Source organism: Trachurus japonicus, chromosome 4 (genome assembly GCF_045865225.1).
Source record: "Trachurus japonicus isolate A0001 chromosome 4, Traja_1.0".
Classification (NCBI taxonomy): Eukaryota; Metazoa; Chordata; class Actinopteri; order Carangiformes; family Carangidae; genus Trachurus; species Trachurus japonicus.
This window is the reverse complement of record NC_140910.1, coordinates 22,054,527-22,074,513: the sequence shown is the minus strand read 5'-3', so window position 1 is coordinate 22,074,513 and position 19,987 is coordinate 22,054,527. Positions and strand designations below refer to the sequence as shown.

General features: G+C 41.2%; 1 protein-coding gene across 4 annotated transcripts in view; it reads left to right on the top strand.

Moving 5' to 3' along the window:
• Nucleotides 1–5,057: 5,057 nt before the first annotated feature.
• Nucleotides 5,058–19,987, top strand: part of LOC146988925 (3',5'-cyclic-AMP phosphodiesterase 4C-like) — an 85,000-nt gene continuing 70,070 nt past the window's right edge. For 2 of the 4 annotated variants that reach the window (XM_085774711.1, XM_085774709.1), the window contains exons 1-2: nt 5,058–5,112; nt 13,761–13,963. In XM_085774711.1, the coding sequence (XP_085630837.1) occupies nt 5,098–5,112; nt 13,761–13,963 (218 nt within the window). In that variant the 5' untranslated portion in view covers nt 5,058–5,097. Of the gene's footprint in view, nt 5,113–13,760; nt 13,964–16,257; nt 16,479–19,987 lie in introns of those variants that run through there. The other 2 variants (XM_085774712.1, XM_085774710.1) reach the window with 1 other exon arrangement.

The following is a 19,987-nucleotide window of genomic DNA, read 5'->3' as shown; positions in this document are numbered from 1 at the left end:
CTCCATGCAGCAGACACCTGGTTAGTTCAGCTTAAACAAACAGATACAGGTAGCTAGTCTGGATCTGTCCAAAAGTAAAACAATCCACCCACCAGCACCTCTAAAGCTCACACGCATTATATTATTCTTTGTTTAACAAAAAATGGGGAAGGGTAAGAAGAATGTGTTTTACCCAGACCGTTTCTCTGCTGCAGCAGTTACTTTGCTAAAGTTGACTGACAACTTTCTATTGACAGTTAGAGAACGGGTGAGCATACTTTCTCTATAAATATAAGTTTAATACTCTATTATTAGAATATTATTCTAATATATTCTAAATATTATTCTATTTGAATTAGAGCTAAGCCATAGTTTATAATGATAGAGCCCTGTGTGTGTGTGTGTAGGGGGGTGGGGGGATCACGCTCTCAGTCCTTTTCCCTCCACAGTGGAGCTCTTGAACGTTGCTCAGACTCTTTTGCAGACCTTATCAGCTCTGGTTTAAACAAGCCTATCTTCTATCTGCTGTGCGTCACCACGAGGACGGCATCACAAGACGCCTTGGGTGTTCACTTTATGGTGGTTTGATTGTTGAATTTAAGGACACCGCTGCTGAGGTAGTTAATGATTACAGACAGACTCCTCTGTGCTGGGGAAGAGGGGAGCGCTCGGCTCAATCTGCACGCACTCGCTCAGCATGACGCGGCTGCACCACCACACAGAGCACGCTGCTTTGAATTTATTTAATCAGAACGTATTCTCCATTCTCCAATTTGCCATCTTTTGCTCTAAAAATGAACAAATTACTTGTAGAAAGAACAGTTTGTGTTAGTGTTGAGCACTGCATGTTTTATCATGAGACCTTCACTGGTTGACCTTCCTAATGCACGAGCCTTCAATGAAGCACTAATTATACCCTCATTAGGACCTGAGAGCTCACCAATTAGGGGCCTAAATACACCTACCACACAGCAGGCATTAAGCTGATGACATTATTAATGGCCTTGCTCCGTTAAGCTGGTCCAACTAAACAGAAAACAGTGTTTAAATTGTTATTTACATGAGATAAGTAAGTGTGTGGTCTATGATTAATGAGATCTGGTTGAACACAATGTGTTGTTGTTGTCCTAATTTGACAGCAGCGAAACAGAAAGAGAGAAAAGGCAGGCTGTGTCACTGTTTTAATAACTGAGAGACTTCTTTAAAAAGAAACTGACCAAAATGTCACGGCTGCTGTCAGAGGCTGACGCTGTCAAAGAGCATCTTGAAGCTGGGAAGATGCTGTGATCAAAAAAGGTTCTGGCAGACTGCTGTGGAGCAGATCAGGAGGCAGAGGGTTTCCAGGCCGGCACACTGCGGAAATCATCAAAGATCTACTCTAGGTTTTTTTTTTTTTCTTAGAGGCAAAAGAAATAACGAATACAGTGAGATACAAGGAGGGATATCTCAGATTGCACACACTTCTGTCAAAGCTGCACAATTCGTTAACTTTGATATTTCAATAATAGGCCTGTTTCACAGATGACATTTTGACAGTCGTTGGAGGAGCTATTTTGGGGCGCCTCTGGTTCTGGAAGTGAGAGTCCCATTCATTTCTTTCATCGACATTATTACATGACAGCTGGAAGCATTTCTATAGGCCTGAATCTGCATGGAACTGAATGAATCTTCAATCCATAAAAACGTAGGAAGGGAAGAAACCGACTTCAACTCCCAAAGTGCATTTGCTTAAGAAACGTCCAATCACAGAGCTTGAATTTTTGTTATGCGTGGGTCTGGGAGCTAAAGAAACTAATGATTCATAGAAAGCTGATTAAAAAACTTCTTGAGAACCTTTGGAGCAACAAAATTGAATGATTCAACTCTAAAGTAAATGAGTTCATATTCCCTGGTACTCGATATGTCACATTACCGAGGCTTCAAGACACTTTACTTTCCCTTTCACAGTCACAGTTAATTAAAGTTGTTAAAGAACATTTTGAAACGGGGGATAAAGACTCAAGGAAAAGCATTTTCCCGACCCTCCCACTATAATAACATTTACAGAGACTTGGCTCTGTTAAAGTGTGTTAAAGTGAGACAGTGACCAGCATGAACAATACCAAGGGCAGAAAACTGTAGCAGCTTAATGGAATTCATCCCTCATTGATTTTATTACTGTGACATGTCAAAATTAATTATATTTAAGATAAAACTGAGCAGGGACAGAAGTAACATTTTTCTGAAATCTGTGCACAAGAATCTGAGATATTGTGCCAACAAAAACATTGGTAGAGGGAGGAGAACCCTGAAGTGAAGTGTCTGTTCTCCATTAAATAAACATTAAATCAACAATATTTGAATTCATTCAATTCAGTCACACAAAACTGAAACTGTTGTAGAGTTTTGTGTTAAGATTCAAGATTAAGATTCGGGAGTAACATCCCTGTCACTCTCCACCACATTCCTTTACCTTTTAATGGCCAATCCCACATGTCATACTTATGTTATCTGAATGTGTAATCAAAGATCTGCCTCCAGCATGTGAGCAGCAGGGCTTGTTTACTGTTGGCTTTGGGGAGGTGCGCAGGTTGCTTTTCCACAGAGACGTGCATGTTTAGTTAAAGAGGCTGCAGGAGAGTGATGAGCAGCATGTAGATCTAAAGCTCGTTTGTCATTGGTAGAAACAACAGTGGATGTCATTTTGACAAAGCAGACCTTCAGTAGCAGAGTAGGAGGCAGCAAATGTTGAGAATCAAAGATGGAAAGCAAAGTCCACGATATGTTAAACGGCTAAACTGTGTTCCGTTAGCTGACAGATTTGGATGGCAAGCGTCGATAAAGAAGTTTATTGTGAAAGTTTCTATGTTGTGTTTTTATTATGTATGCAGAAGAAAAATGAACTGGTAGACTGAATGGACAATTGTGGCCTAGAGGGAAGTTAAATAATCCATGACCTTTATAGAGTCCTGTCGAATTATTCAGATAAAATTGAAACCTCAGACACAAATCTCTGGTTCAGCTCATCATGTCTCGTCGCCTGCAGCTACAGTAGGTTTTAACTTATGCAAACAAAGTCAGATTGAGACTCCAGTGTAGAATAATCTAATGGACCTGGAGCCACAACAGAAATATCAAGGGAAGCATTAATATACAGCAGCACAAAGACGACTGGAGGTGGGTGAAGGGAATTGTCTGTTTAAGGGGCACCTCACTGATTTTACATATACCCTACAGTATATACTGTACATACAGTATAGATATATGGGAATGTTTTTTGAAATATTTTATCCAGCACCAGTTGGAATTGAATGAAATGCACATATGTAGTTGGCCGATTCATATAAAGATGCTACAAACAAAGATGAACTTTTCAGCCATGTGCATTTTTGGATGTGGTATTTGACAAGCATTCTGGTTTCTTAAAGGTCCACTATGTAAAATGGGGGGAAAACCTTGACATCTATAGTGTTCAGATTCTAGTTTGCATCGCTCACTGGCTCGCGCACGCTCACCCCTCCCGTCGGCAAAGTGACGGTGGCCTCAGAGGACAAAAAAAACGTGTGCATTGTTGATCCCTTCACAAACTCTCATGTTTATGACTCAAAAACGTCTCACTATTCTCTACCGATACCAACTCACTCTCTCTGCTGTTTCCTCCTTTTTCTTCTTTCCTTCCGCCTTATTCTTTGTTGGTTTATTTATGCGCCGTTATTAATCTGTTTGGGCTGCCTGCCAATACAAACATGGTGACACAAGATGGCGACTCTCTAAGCAAGACACTTGCTATATGTATATAAAAGAATAATTATAAGGCTACGAAACCAAACAAATTTTATTTTATAGTGATTATACACTTATACAAATATATTCATGGGTAGTACATTCAGATTTTGCCATTAAACCTCGCCAAATATTACACACTATTTATGTTTGTAAATCATGATGACTAAACATGTATTAAGGGAAACTGAAGGTCAGTGTAGATATTGATGATGAAACGAACCAGTGGTGGCAGAATCAAAATAATTTTAGGAGGGCGCCTCTGAGCAAAGAATGAGCAGTATTTTGTTGCAGTATGGAAAGAGTAGGATCCAGTGTAAATTTGGAAAGTGAGACAGCCAATTGGCAATCTCCAACTCAGTCACGTGGTGATTGACTGACCAATGGATGAACTACAGTCAGTCAGTCAGTCACAAACTTCACAGCCATGTTGTTAAAGTCCAAACAAACATACCGAAGAAGACGTCAGCGTCCTTAATGGCGGGCACAGCTTCAGTGTTGACACGTTGGAAAGCACTTTGTACTGATCTCGGGTTAAAAGCTCCACATAAGTGCAGTTCATCCACCATTTTATGAGTTATTATCCCTCATATGAAGCGAGAAAGGACATCAGTGTCTCCTAATTTAATCTGGCTCAAAAGACAACACCACGCTTTTTGTCCATGCTGTCAAGTGTGTAGAGTAATGTGTGTGTATTGTACTAAAATGTTTGTTGCCTGCTGAGTGGTATGTGTGTGGCTTGAAAATCAATAAATGAGCCCATCAAAGTAATAAAAGTGCTTTGTATCCAGTTCATTTTCTGTCTGGGCAGAAAAAGCTTTTTAGCCTCTGTGGTGTCTCTGGCATCCTCATCCATCCATCCACCCTTCATCACTCACTCAATCACATGGTAATGCCAGGTGGTGTTGATGATGACTCATATGAATTCTTAATAGATAAGTCAGAGCCATTAATGTTTGTCTTTTATAGGCCTTTTAAACCACATTTTTCTTCTTTGTTTGTTGTTTTAAATCTTTATTATAAGTTCCTATTGATGCTCTGTGCTTTTGCTAATGTAAAAGTATAAAGTGAGTTTGATTTGAGGAGTATAATTTGTATTTGAACAGCAGATAGTGAAGTTACAGATGATGAGAAAAAACAGAAGATCTCTCTTCGTCTCGTCCTCTGAGACATTATCGGTCTCTTTTGTTTTCTCTAAGACTGAACCAGTTCTATTAATATTCTGCATGATGATCAATGTGTCTCAATGTCTTTTGACAAAACTGTGATGGATGTCATTTTAAAAACTACCTCTCATTCTCCTCTCATCTTTGTTTTTAGTTGCTGCCATTCTGCTGCAACATCTAACCAACACCAATGTCTCGGTTTGAGGTAAATGAATTCATGGCTTCTCCTCTTACACACACACACACACAGACACACACACGCACACACACCCTCTTACCAGTCTTATCAAGCCTGCAGTTTACTTTGCTGATAAGTCGTACGTGAGATCCAAACCTCAGTGTGACTCTGCAGCTGTGCGTCACGTTGTGTCTCTGTCAGATGATGAGTGGGTTTGGAGTTGGATTACTTCACAGCCATTAAAGTTTTATCTCCACTTCAGGGCTTTGTTCACAGTTAATAAAGACACAAGGGACACACACACACACACACACACACACACACACGAACATGAACAGAGTCAAATCTGTTGTGGTTTGTTGAAAAGCTACAGTAGAAGCGCTTTATAATGATGCCTTCTAATTATTCCTTTCCACAGGAGGCTGATCTTGCTTCACTGTTTTGCCTAATTTGTCAGGTAGATGTAGAAACTAGGACACAAATCCGTTTTCAAGGGCGTGTGCTGATTGGGTTCAAAAGTTACAGAAACGCACTCAGCTTGCCCACAAGCAGGTCATACTCATATCAGATGCTGATTAAAATTATATATATACGTATATTTACAATAAAATCCATAACTCTGCAATGTAAAAGCTAATACAACTAAATACAGTCTTCTTGCACAATTATGTTCCAATCCATGGTTTTTGGTGTTGAATGTTCACAATGACTGTAGAAGTTACTCTTGACTTGTGACTCACTCTCATATTTATCATCACAGACAAGTTTCCAGAAACTGAGCTGAGAGTTTCCCCCTCACTCACTGCTCTCCAAGTGAACTTCTTTGGTGAAAACATTCAGCCTTCTGTCCTCCTGCAGAGTTAATCACGGCACACAAACCTATAGGGTGAAAAAGGACGCGGTTGATTGGAGACTAACTCTATTCATGGAGACGAGCTAATCATGCTCTTTACACTCATTATACCTACAGGTGAATGTTACAGGTTTAGCTTCTGGCCTTCTGCTGTTCACACTCACATGTCATCACAGACACAGTGGGAGGTTTAATCCATGCAGCTCTGCTCCTCTCGTCTTTATGATGAGTTCATATTCATTTTCCTGATGAGGAAATCAGCGACGGGCTTTGATTGCTTTCATAATTTAATGAAAGATCAACATGTCGTAATGAAATGCTGTTATCGTCTCTGATTACATCACCGATCTGTGTCAGTGTGCTGTCTGAGTGTGTGTGTGTGTGTGTGTGTGGTGAAACAACAAGCTGTGTGTGTCTATATGTGTAAGCATATGTGTTTAATGTACGAGCACACAGCGTTTTAGTGAGTGCATGCTGGGTGGAGCAGATGGGAGCCCAGTGGACTGTGGGATAACTGCTGCGTTAAACTTGTAAGATGAACTATGGTCAGAGTGGGAAGATGCCTGAGCTGTTGGCACTCGACATACACACACACACACACACACACACACACGCACACACATACTAATACACACTATTTGGCGCTGCCTCCTCAGATGGCAGAAAACCTTCACTCGTTTTTGTTTTCTTTCTATCTCAACCAGTATTCTTTCTACAGTATATAGTATTACTCCTATTGATAACAGGAAACAGACCAGTCGTAAATGTTACACAGCCTCGCCGCCTGATTAGGTAAAAAAACGCCCCTGACACCGATTGAGCTGTTTGTTCAGAGCACAGACGCTGAGTTATATGGACCTTCTGTAAAGTGTTGTAAGAAAATGATGAGGAGCAGTGGAAAGTTTCCAGGACCAAATTGAAAGCATCTGTTTTGTGACATAAGAGCTGTGATGAAGATCGACTGCAGTGGAGGACAGCTGCCACATTTACACAACAGGCTAAATTTACAAAAATAAAAAAAAGAGAGCAAGAGAGTGTCAGACACATTAAAGGAGCGAAAAAGATTCATGAAATCACAAACCCAAGACGACAAATAAATATGTAAATGAGCTATAATTACGATAAATGGATATGAATTTAGATTGTGACTTGCTTGAGAAGCTACAGCTAAATTAAATCTGTATTTGCTGCAACAGATTGAAGGCATGCTAATGGGTTGTTCCACTTGGATCATTTTGCCAACTGGGCAGACAGAGTAGAGTATAATAAAACAATCCAACTGTCCCAGACTGGCAGAAGAAGATGCTTCTTAGATAAATCTATCATGGATGGGTGTGCACAGTGAAGGGTCTGTGATTGAATCATGACTGTTGTGTGTTTTCATGTAGTGATGCATGAAAAAGTGTTTAAACCTGTTCTGCTCAGACTCAAGCATGAACTTGAAAGTGAGCTTTTTCATGTTGATTGATATATTAGAGCATTTATTGCTCGTTGGCATGGTGTTTCAGTCGAACATGACATCATCAGTGTGGGATGTGGTTAGCACTGGTTGTTCACATTTTGGCCATGCACTTGAAATTTCCAGTCATTTGTAAGATCCTGTAACTCCTTACAGTATATATCCTCTTCTTTCCTTTACCACTTTCATCTTGCCATAAATGTCATGTTATTTCAAACAGACCTGTCAACTCTAAAGCATTACACATCTCCAAACATGTGTTGAGTGCAGAATCGGAGGACAACCTCGATGACAAAGTTAACAGTTAAACTTTTAAGAGATGAGCATCAGCAGGATTTATCCTCTGGAAACCATGAATATCTACACAGTGTTATGTCATGATATGTTATATTAAACACATTTGTCACTGACTAAACCAATAAATGAAGTAGAGTTCGACAAAAGAAACTGTTTGGCGACCTAAAACATCAGGTTTAGGTGCCGGTCCCTCAGTATTAACGAGGAGAGGCTTATTTATAGGACTGCAATTTTACTGCAGTGCTCAGAAATCACACATAGAGGCACAGACTGTTTTTAACAGCCTTAAGCACAAAGGTACAGCAGAATCAGATGCTGGCGCAGTAATGACTGTGTGATTCAGTTACCAGAGTGTTGAAAGGTGTTAAGGTTTGGGGTTTGACTCCCACTGAGTCCCACCACACTGAAAATACAACAGGCAGTTTAGGAGGAGTTGAGAGTCGTGAGCATCGATTCTGTGCTGTGCTCTTGATTAACGGACAGGTGTGCAGCGAAGACGAGTGCCGTCAGCTCATTGGTTTTTTTCGAGGCAGATGCCTACTGAGAATCTCCCGTCCTGTCTGAACACACACACGCACACACACACACACACACATGCCAGTCTTACTGCCTGCATCTCATTCTCACGTCCTGTTTGTGGCATGGTGGGAGATCTGCCAGGTGATAACTCAAGCCAGCTGCTCCTTCTCTGCTGCTGATTGGCTGGAGGAAAATGTGGTGAGAAATAGAAAATGCTGAAGCAAACGTCAATGGGCTGCTTTATACGCAACAAAATGACAACTTTTAGAGAGAAATTATCAGATGAATGCTTGGGAAAGAGCAAAAATAAATAGATGATGGTATCTCTGATTGTGAAGTTTCGTTTTGAGTCAGTGACACTAAAAACAAAAGTCTGTGCCAGTGAGAAGATTAAATGATAATGCATTGTACTATTATAGCACTTTTCTACCTAAACCAACAAGTCACAGTTTGTCTTTCACCTATTCACACACTGATAGCGACGGAGCTGCCACACAAGGGAGCTAAGTGGGGATCAGGACACTTTGACACATGAACAAGATGAGCTGCAGACTGAACCTCCAACCCTGTGGTTAGTGAATCACCTGCTCTATCTCCTGAGCCACAGGCAGCCACCACAGTATGTTCTTGTTAGTACATTAGTAACCTCTTTCAGGTTTGGATGGTTGTAATAGGCTACGTATGTGTGTGTCAACCCCAAAAACCAGCATGGTATTTAGGTGTGCATAGGTAACCAGGTCGTTGTTGGGTTTTTCTTACAGGTTTTATTTTTATATAACTGAACGTGGCGGCTCTAAAAGCCAAAGGCTACAGACGGTGAGAACAGAGTTGTGACAGATGAGCGGCTGGATGGAAGAAAAGATCGTAACAAGGAGTGAAATATCTTTATATTTTGATATAATGAAAGACTAAGAAGTTTATTCTCTGTTTTTTTTTTGCGGTTTAATTCCCGGGCCTGGGCTGCCTTGGCGACCATACGAGTCCCTCAACTTCTTCAACTTGATGACAAGTCAATGTCCAGATTGATGGTTGCTTCCTGGCCTCAACTCAAGGTCCATTTGTTGTGGAGTGTCCTTATCACACACAGTCTGCTTCAGGAGTTGACACTCGATACTCTGGCTCTGTCTCATCTGTCTGTGCTTTAAAGATGAGCTTCATTTTTGTTCGACAGCAGCCTATAGAACTATTTCAACTCGTGGTCCAATTACTCACTCCTTCAACAAGCACAAGTATAAAATGCTTCTGAAGTGAGGTCAGGCTCATGGGCACTATAGGTCCTACCCTGGAGTCCAACCTTATTATACTATATGCAGCGCTAGCCCTGCCCGTACGCCAGTGTAATATTGTTATCGGAGCTGCTTATCCGACAGTTGAATAGCTTTGGAAAACAAACACGCACACACACTTTTCCTGTGTGTGATTGGGGGAGTTGTGTCTGACAATCGAACCCTCTTCACACTGTGGTTAACCAGCTGTGCAGAGGGGAGAAAGTGTTTGATCGTCCCTCTCGATGTCTCTTTTTTCATTTGTTACACAACTGACTTGTTGTGTTCTGTCTTGTTACAAGAACATGAGCATCTTCCAGAAGAGACAGTCTGAATAGGTGCATCATCATCGTCATCATCATCATCCCCGTATTTAAACAATATCACGTCTCCTCCTGCAGTCTGAGGGTCCAGCTTTATATTTGAATCAGGTATAAATACTTAAATGCTCGCTTAAGTCAACAATTAAATTTTGCAGAGCATTATTTGCAATACATGGGTTAAAACACTCTGTTTGGACTGACTTTGTTTGTATTGACGGGGAGAAAATAATCAATGGTGCAGCAGGTGGAGAAAAACACATCTTTCAAAAATAATAAGCTCAGGAATAAAATGTCAGCTCGATATCCAGTAGCGCTGGAGACAAAGACTGTGTCTGACGGGATGGATGCCACGTTTGTTTTTTGATGCTTGGCAGCACCGGTCGGGAAAAACTTTTGTAGCCAGTAGAGAAGCAGATCAATAACTCAGTTCTCACTGAAGCTCCAGGTGACAACTTCTTGAACTCTGCTGCAGCACCGATTACAAAGACACAGGGGGTCTGAGCTGTCGGGGGCTCGGCCACAACAGACATGGGTTTTCAGGGGTGTCTGTGTTTTCTTAGGTGCTTCAATCTCTTTTGGTATTTTTTAATGGGGCGATGTCATTTTGGTCACATACCCACACACACACACACCTTCATGCAGGCAGACAAAGCTGCTGTCTCTCCACCTGTCGTCTCTCATTGCTGCTATCCATTAAACTGCTTCAGTGTGGATGTGACATGGATTTGCAAGGAGCGCGAATGCAAAAGAGGCCAATTTAATGCTCGGGCAAAAAGACAAACTGCTTACTTAGTGTCAGATGTGAAAAGTGTGTTACACCTGCAGCGCCCACAGCGCCACATGTCCCAGAGTTACAGGTTGATTCATTGTCGATTCTCCAAGTTATTTGTTGAACTATCTTCTTGGTGAGAAAATGTATTATGGCAGGAAAATAAATTATGTATGTATAATGCATTCATGCATCAACAGTGATGTTTTGGAAACATATGGTAACGTCCATCGTTCGTTTCTGCACACTAAAGTCTCATCTCCAATCTTTTATTTATGGACCTCTCGTTAATTAGTGTGAATGCTGGAAGCATTCACACTATTGTTATTCGGTTCGGCCATTTTCTGCCTTTCTTCGTCATGTAACTAGTCCTTCATACTTTGTGCTATTTCAACAATTCAAATATCAAAATGTTCAGCCTTTTCGGGACAGGTGTGCTATGTCTTTTCTCTTTTCAACTATTCATACTTTTTGCAATATTCAACTATTTCTGATTTCTTTTTCCCCATAGAGAATGCATTGGAACAGTCTTGAAACTCTTCAAATCTTCTTACTTCTTTCAGCCTTTAAAGCGTCCACATACTTTCAGCTAGAGACTTCATTCAAATTCTGAGCTGTAGACAAACTTCTAATGTATTCATCCTGTATTTACAACTTTTTCATAGCTTGTACCGTTTTTGAGATAAATCCTTTAAAAGCACATGAGGATTTCTGACAAATTTCACACTTTTCAATGAGTGTGTATGGGGTTGGGTCAGAGTGAGTGACATCATCGTTAGAGTGAGAGGGATCGAAAAAACATTCAGGATTTTTTCTGGATAAATTGCCAGCACGGCCACAAATTAAACTCTAGACACATGATTTCCTCACCGGTTTGTAGCCACACTTGTTGTGTCTCATTTAATGTGTTCAAAACAGCAGACAGACTTACAGAATTGTCTCTGTGAGCCTAATTGTCCAGCTAGACCCGCTCCAGTGGCTCATCCACTTCAATAGAAAAGTAGGAGCTGATTTTTTTAGAAAAGCAGAAATGCCCCCCTTTTCTACCTTGCGACCCTGAGAAAAGTTTTTGCCCTACAAACATTTAATGCACATTGCCTCGCTCAGGAAGGTCTGCTTGCCCAGATGGTCAGATGGCCACATTCTGATAAGAGTTACGGTTCTCTTTTTATGGGCTGTTTTGGGAAGCTGCTCAGAGCTCAAATCTCTCTGCTCTGCTCTGCCCTGTGTGCAGTTGGTCCAGCTGTTGGGGCCAGCTCGTTATCAAAGTCTAGAACAGTGCAGGTGCAGCCTGGCCGCTCGTTAAGATGTTTTTAAACACAGCCCCACACACACACATGATAAACCAGACTGACAGAGGATGTCCACGCACAAACACAGGCATCACACTCACACAGACAGACACACACAGACACTCACACACAGTCACACACACACACATACACAAACAGACAAACACACAAACACAACACTGTTCCACACAGTAAAATGTAAGCATGGTAGTCGCCATGGTAACTTCTGAGGGCAGGCTGCCACACAGGTGTAATCAATCAGATCATTAGGGAGAGAGGAGTTCTGTGGCGCTTATCAACAGTTTTACTTTCTGCACATGTACACGCAGACAGAGAGACCGTCAGACTCACACACCCAGACACACACACACACACACAGGTTTTCAGCTCAAATTCATCAGGCTCTCAATTATTTTATACTTTTGATGTAAACATCTCCAACAATTAATTTTTTTCTCATGAATTGAAGTTCAGACGTTTAGTCTTTCCAACTCTATTAATAGTAGTACAATTACAGGTGGAGCCTGGGACATAGGATGCAGCTTTTAACATGTGTCCTATCTATCTATCTATCTATCTATCTATCTATCTATCTATCTATCTATCTATCTATCTATCTATCTATCTATCTATCTATCTATCTATCTATCTATCTATCTATCTATCTATCTATCTATCTATCTATCCCCCTCCCTATTTTTAACCCCTCTGTCTCCTTTTTTTCTTTCTTTCTTTCTTCTACTCCTTCATTTGTATTTTACGTAACTTTTTCTATCCTTCCCTCTCTATCCATCCATCCATCCATCCATCCATCCATCTACCTCTTTCTATCTATCATCCCCCTCTCTCTTTTTCTTTCTTTCTTTCTTTCTTTCTTTCTTTCTTTCTTTCTTTCTTTCTTTCTTTCTTTCTTTCTTTCTTTCTTTCCTTCTTTCTTTCACTCACTCCATTTCTGTCTTTTTACTTCTTTGTTTGTTTGATTGTTTCTTTCTTTCTTTCTATTCCTTTTCTCTTCCTTTGTTTTTACTCCATTTCTTTCTTTCTTTCTTTCTTTCACTCCATTTCTGTTTGTTTACTTCTTTGTTTGTTTGATTCTTTCTTTCTTTCTTTCTACTCCTTTTCTCTTCCTTTGTTTTTACTCCATTTCTTTCTTTCTTTCTTTCTTTCTTTCACTCCATTTCTGTCTTTTTACTTCTTTGTTTGTTTGATTCTTTCTTTCTTTCTTTCTTTCTTTCTTTCTTTCTTTCTTTCTTTCTTTCTTTCTTTCTTTCTTTCTTTCTTTCTGTCCTTTTCTTTTTTCTCTCTTGTTTCAATCTTTCTTTCTTTCTTTCTTTCTTTCTTTCTTTCTTTCAACAATTTCTTCAGCTCATTCAGCATTGCTTCCAGCATTCACACCATTTCCATTCTTGGAAATGTTTTTTCTAGTTTGTATCGCTGTTCACTAATTTATATGATAGACTACACAATTTGCTTGGTGGCCATATGAAACATATCAGTAATAATAAAGATTATTCTGCTGAATGTCGAAGTAGGTAGGTGAATCAGCGAATGAGCAAATGAGCAAAAAAAAAGCTGTTTGGGAACATTATTGTTTCTGCTATTACAAATATTTTGTCGGCTCACTAATATAATTGAAGTTGGTTAAAGTATGTGTATAATTCAGTACAATTGAACAGCACTGTAAACAAACTGCAGCCTCCAGAACGGCCTCTTCAATAATAAATTGATTGCAGGATCGATGTTTATCTCAGGCTGTATCAACCAGGTGGATCTACTACAATTTGAATTGCACAAAATAATGGTTTCTAAGTCCTACTCCATTAATCCTGTGTATTATCTCTGGACAGCACTGTCAGTTTGGGCGCTCATACTCTTCTTCCACTTCTCTCGTGGTGCAGGGTCGTCGGGAGTCTCTCCCCGTGGCCCAGCAGGCCGTGCGGCGGCGTTTCTCCGGCCCGCTGCTGCTTCCTCCACTGTGGAGACGACACTCCTGCCAGGATCGCCCGCTCGACGCCCGACGTCCGTCTGGAGCACACGGCCTGCCCCTGGAACGACTGGAAGTGTTGTACAGCAAAGCGTTGGCCAGCCACGATGAGCACCGGTCAGTAAAACACAAACACTGTATCACTCTCCTTGTCTCTCTCTCTCTCCGTCTTCATGAGCTCCTCCTTCATGCGTGGGAGGGTTTGCAGAACAACAAATGTCTGTGTCTATATCACATTTCTAATGAATGAGCTGTGTTCGGGAAGATGGGGGCGACGATGGTCAGGCTGACAGAAAGTGCAACAGGATGGAGGGAGGAATTATTTTAATGGTTTAATGGGCTGAATATGAATACTGAGGAAACCTGATGTGTTGTGTAGATGGAGCTGTGTGATGCTTTGATGGATGTGTGGGTGAATAATGCACATCTGGTTAGTAAGTGTTCATGCTGTTGGTTCTCCTGCTCGATTAACACTAATTCACATTAGTGCAGTAAAGATTTCTGCTGATTATCTTGTGAAAAATGTATCTCAAAGGAAGGCTTCTTGTGTTTATCGCAGATCATCTTGGGCGTTGTTATTCTGGTAGGCAGGATATTTGGTTGATCAGTCAAGTGAAAATCCAATAATTATAGACTCTTTCTTTCTTTCTTTCTTTCTTTCTTTCTGTCTTTCTTTCTTTCTTTCTTTCTTACTTTCTTACTTTCTTTCTTTCTCTCTCTCTCTTTCTCTCTAAGGTCAGCAGGGCAGAGTTACCTCAGCTCATTAGCTCTCAGTCTCTTTGTTGTATGTCAGTGTTCGGTTTAGTCCAGGTGGACACCGAGGAAACAGCAGGGTTTCTGTCTGATGAACTGAAACTTTTTGACCAACAGTAAAGCCAACAGCTCTAGGGGGAATGTGTTTTGTGGTTTCAGGTGACAATGAAAGCTTTCTTATAAAAAATGCCTCGTAATTACAGGAACACGAAGAGATCACTGCAAGGTCATGGTGTGTGTGTGTGTGTCACCCTACCTCTTTGAGTACACCACTGTATCTCCCCCTTCTCTTTGGAAAAAGACTTTGACTGTATTCATGGTGAGACATTTAGACACGTTGTGTGCCGTCCAGACCATAATGACAAAGGATTATTTGACTCTTGTCACATAACAATGATTTACTTTAGAGATAAAACCCCCCTTTTTTTGGATAAACAGCTTATTAGCTAATGATATAGCCCAGATTTTCCTCCAGGCTGGTAAACAGTGGGTTTGGTGACATCCAGTAATTTGAACGGGCCGATGTTGCTGTTGCTTCCTGCTGTGCTAGTAAAGCAGACTTATTTGAATATGGGCCTATCATGCCGCAGCTGATAGGACAGTGAAAGAGACTGTGTAGTTGATTTTAATCTTTTTTTGTTGTTTCTGAGAGGAACTGTCACCTCATACAGAGCCTGGGGCTGACATCCTGTTGGTGGTAGACTACCCAGTAAATAAAATGTACCATGGCCCATTAAAGTTAGCAGTTAAATTTAGTTATAATATATAATTTTCTCGAGTTGCTGTGATGAAAACAGCTAAGCCAAATCTAGTGACACGGCATGTTACAATTAGGACTTCGGCTGAAATTACTGGTTGCTTCTGACTTTTCACTTCTGATTACCTTCTAATTAAAATGTGGTTGTTGCCCCTCAGTGGGTGGCTGAATGTTGAAATGGTCTCTGATCGAGAGCCCCAACAAAATCAGCATGACTTTTTATTGGTGGGGACCTGTGGAGAAGTCTTCAGTCTCATGGTGCCATTGTTTCAAATAATGTCCATGGGTGGATAACTTGACCCACTGTGTCAAAACAACTTCAGACACCTATAGGACCCCTGGTTGTGTGGAGGTCTTTTCTCGTCTACTTCTCTGAGCATGTCATTTCTCAATCCATCCATATCTCTGGAAAATGTGTTGATATTGCGTGAATTATCCAGGTGGGTTAAGATTTCTATAAGAGCTGCAAATTGGGGAAAGAAGAATTAAGTTGAAATTTTGACCAAAAGGAGAGGAGGTGAGATGATGACGATGGAGAGCAAGGGATGACAGAGAGCGTTGAGTGAAGGAGGGATATACAGAACAGACAGGAGAGAGAGAGAGAGAGAGAGAGAGAGAGAGAGAGAGAGAGAGAGAGAGAGAGAGAGAGAGAGAGGGTCCTGAGCGCGCGGCTGACTGCCTGGTTTCAGCACTCCGGCTCGTGGACAGCAGCAGCAGCAGCAGCAGCAGCACCATGACGCTCTCACTCCGTTAACGCGGTTTCCTCCTCTGACTCGCAGTCGGTCTGTTTTCCGCGCTCTTACTTTCTCTCCGCTCTTATTTGCTCCTCATCTCAATTGAAAACAAGAAAACAGTCATTCAAAAAAAAAAAAAAAGTACAAAAACAAGAAAAGAAAAGAGACAAATCTAAATAAAAATGGAGTGTACTACCACGCTGAGCAGAGAAGGAGCGGGGCTCGCCAAGCCGCCCAAACATCTGTGGCGACAGCCCAGGACTCACATACGGATCAAACAGCGCTTCAACTCGGACACCGAGCGCTACCTGTGCCGCAACCGGACCCTGGAGAAGCTGCGACCCGGGCTGAGGAAACCCCGCATGTCTTGGCCCTCCTCGCTGAAACGGTAACCGCTCTTCAAGTAAAGCTAAACTCAACACAGGTTAAATCTGCTCCACTGCTCCAATCCAAGTCAGCTTTACGCAGATCAAGTCCAAAAAAACATTGTCATTGACATTGTCATTCAGAAGTAGCCTAAGTCACCGTGACTGTTTAACACAACTTAAATTTCGCTTAGCTACCTAACACATGATATAAAAGTCTGATTCACTTGATAATTGAATAGTAAAGAGGGGGAGGGAGGGGGGCATCAAGGCATCCAAGGTGTGGCAAAGTCTGATAAGACTGAAAACATGTTTACACCCTCAGGATTTGATTACTACAAACCATAAAATAACAAAATAAACACCAGGGGATTAAAGGTTACGAAATAAAGACTACTGCACCAACATCCACTAAAACAGTGTACCAGATCTCTAGGCGCCCCTGTTAATATGTGGCACTAACATCCAGGAAACAAAGCAATGTGATGATAATGTCTATTTTGATTATGATTATCTCTGGGTCATCAGTCTTTGCTGCATGTGATAATGATGTGTTAAAAAAAAGTATCTTCCTCTGCGTTGCTGACACCAAAACCTTAAAAACAATCCGATATAAATAGACGCTGAATGTTGGAGGATTGGCAAGAAAACACCCACTGTTAAAGATATTACTTCATTACTTTACTGGCCATAACAAGTGAGTCATACACTCAGTTGGCAGTGTATTAGGTAAACATAGCTAAATAAAATATTGCAGTCTGATATGACAGTCTTGCAATAAATCCTCCATCATGACAGATTTAATGTTCAGCTTTTATTGACATTGCTTCAGAGAGGCATGTCTGTGATCATTTTGAGGCTAAAGTTTGTGCTGCTATAGCTATATTGAATTAAAGAGACGTTTCCCCTATTTCGCCTATTTCACTGGTATAAATGAGGTCAGACAAAGTGAGAGTCCTCTCTAATAATGAGGTAAACTTCAACAGTGCTGCAAACTGCAGGCCCTAAAATGACAGTGAGGTTATATCAGCAGCTTTCTGCTAAAGAATTGCTGCAGGACTGTTGGACAAGACTGCATTAGTTTTAATAAGGTGGACCTAATAACCTGCCAACCGAGGGTCGGTGTGCACTTCTTTTCATTACCACCCAGAAAAACTTAACGCTGCACAAAGTTTGCTCCTGGAATGGATGTCTGGAAACTGCTGGGCCGTGACTGTTGCATTTTTTTCCAGGAACCCATCAGGTAGAATAAACGTGATGCGAGCAGGTGTGGAATCTGTTTTTCAATACATATATTAAAAAGGTGTGAATCACATTTTCACAGTTCATGGTCCTCCTCTTAATTGTTCACCCATTAATTACAGTGTAGCCTCCATGGTAGATGAGTCAATGCATGTTAACATATTATATTCTGTTTCTAATTGAAGCTTTTGTGTTTTTACTGTAAACTGGACAATCCCAATTCTGTAAACATTTGAATATTCGGTGTCTTGAATGTTTTACAAGAATATCAGAGTAGGTTTATTATGCTTGCATGATGGGCCTGCAGGACTGTGTGGTGCTGCCTGGTCCCGGTTTCCACTGACTTCATGGAGCCTGTCACTCTGGTCAGTTTGCCCACGCTCCAATTAGCCCTCAGTGGACATTGAAAAGCACTGCGATGGTGAGGAACCCCTGTGCAAATTGCACCGAATCGTCCGTATCCTTGGGAACGTTTCATTAACGTGTGTGTCTTGTCAACATGGCTGAAGGCTTTTAAGACAGATCGGACACACATACGACTTTTAATTTTCAGGCTGTTGCCGCCCTGTTACACGATGCTGCGTGACTCGGTGTGCGGCCACCGTTGGGGACGTTTCATTTGCAATTTGCAATATTAATTCTCATAATCCATCAGTAACCCCAACCTGGAGCATGTTGAAGTAGGGATGTAATTTTAATCATGATACTGTGCTGCGGGCTGTTTTGGATTATTAAAAAAAAAAAAAAAAAAAAAGAACAGAAAGAAAAAAGCAGACACAGAGAAATAACACAGTGTGATTGAGTGGGAGTCTCCTGCAGAGGCCGCCTAGCTTGGCTTCTTGCAGTACTCGCTGCACTTTGAGGGATGATGGAGGAGATGTGAGTGATGGTTTAGCCAACAGTGAACTACTCTGCAAACCTCATCCATCAGCCTGATGAGGGGCTGTGACGTCCCTCTGTTTCAGTGTGTCGCTCCTCACTCGTTCATACCCAAACAGTGTCAGGGGAGAGATTAATAGCCAGTGTGTGTGCCTCGCATCTGTTTCTCTCTTTTTTTAATGTGATATTTTATTTTATTTTTTATTTTTTGCTTCAAATTTGGGAATCCTGAGGAGTAGAGGAAGGAAAAGCCATTAAATAATTTACAACAGATGAATCTTGAATGATCTATTCTATGAATATGGAGTTTTGTGCACACTCATTTTCTGGGACACTATTACCCGGGTTGCTGTGGTGAGATTTAGTGCTGCAGTAGAAAAAAAACTCAGATTCAGCTTCTTTCTAGGGAAACTCTCCAACAGCACAATATGTTGGCAACAAACTCTGACCTTCCACATTTGGACAGTGTCTGTGTGTGTGTTTCCTACGGGGGAGAAATAAAAGAGGATCTTGAGTATAAAGGAACAGTATTCATGTGTGTGACTGGCTGCAGCCGACTTGAACAGGCATGAAAACGGCTGTCGCTTCAGCACCGGCTCCCCAGACGACGCTCGCTGTCAACAAGCAACGCCACGGCTCGTCTCACCTCAGAGGTTCCTCACATACAAGTTTGAGGCGCTTGTTTTGCCAACTGATGGTGCAGCAACATTTTTTTTGGCCTTGACTTCAGCTTTGACACCAGTTGAGCATGAACTCTGCCGTGTGGTCTACAGTAAGGTGTTAATGTGGCTCATTCAGGCCGTATGTCTAACAATGGATCTGGATTATGTTTACAGTCAGACATGTCTGAACAGCCTGCTGCTTGAACCTGCAGGTGGAAGTTTATTTCCATTTAGACAGCTTCTGCAAATGGGTTTTTCTGTCCAGTGTGTGTTCACCATCCTCCTCTGCAGCTGATTTGGCAGACCGTCACTGTATATTGGTCTTGTTAACAAATTTTATGCAGCTTTTTTCGTCCCATTGTGGTTCCTATCAGATCATCCAGACAGCATTTTTAATGTTTGCATATTTTACATATGAACCTCTAAAATAGTGCGTCTCTGTCTGTTTACACCTTATGGGTCTGATGCATTTGCATTTCACCATTTCACATGCTACAGTATAATGAAAATCAGATTAGAATCAAGTTTTGTTTTGATCATGCATTATGGTTTTGTCTCTCTGGTTCACACGGTATCGTTTGTGTCTGTCTCTGTCTCTGCACTGAAGTGTCATCATTAGAGACACGTAGAGCCTGCACACTCTGTTTCAGACTTTTATTATTAAAAGAACAACGTTTCGATCAACAGCATGATCTTTGTCAAGTTCAAACAATGTGATGTGGTGGCCTCCTATTAGAGGATGGAGGATA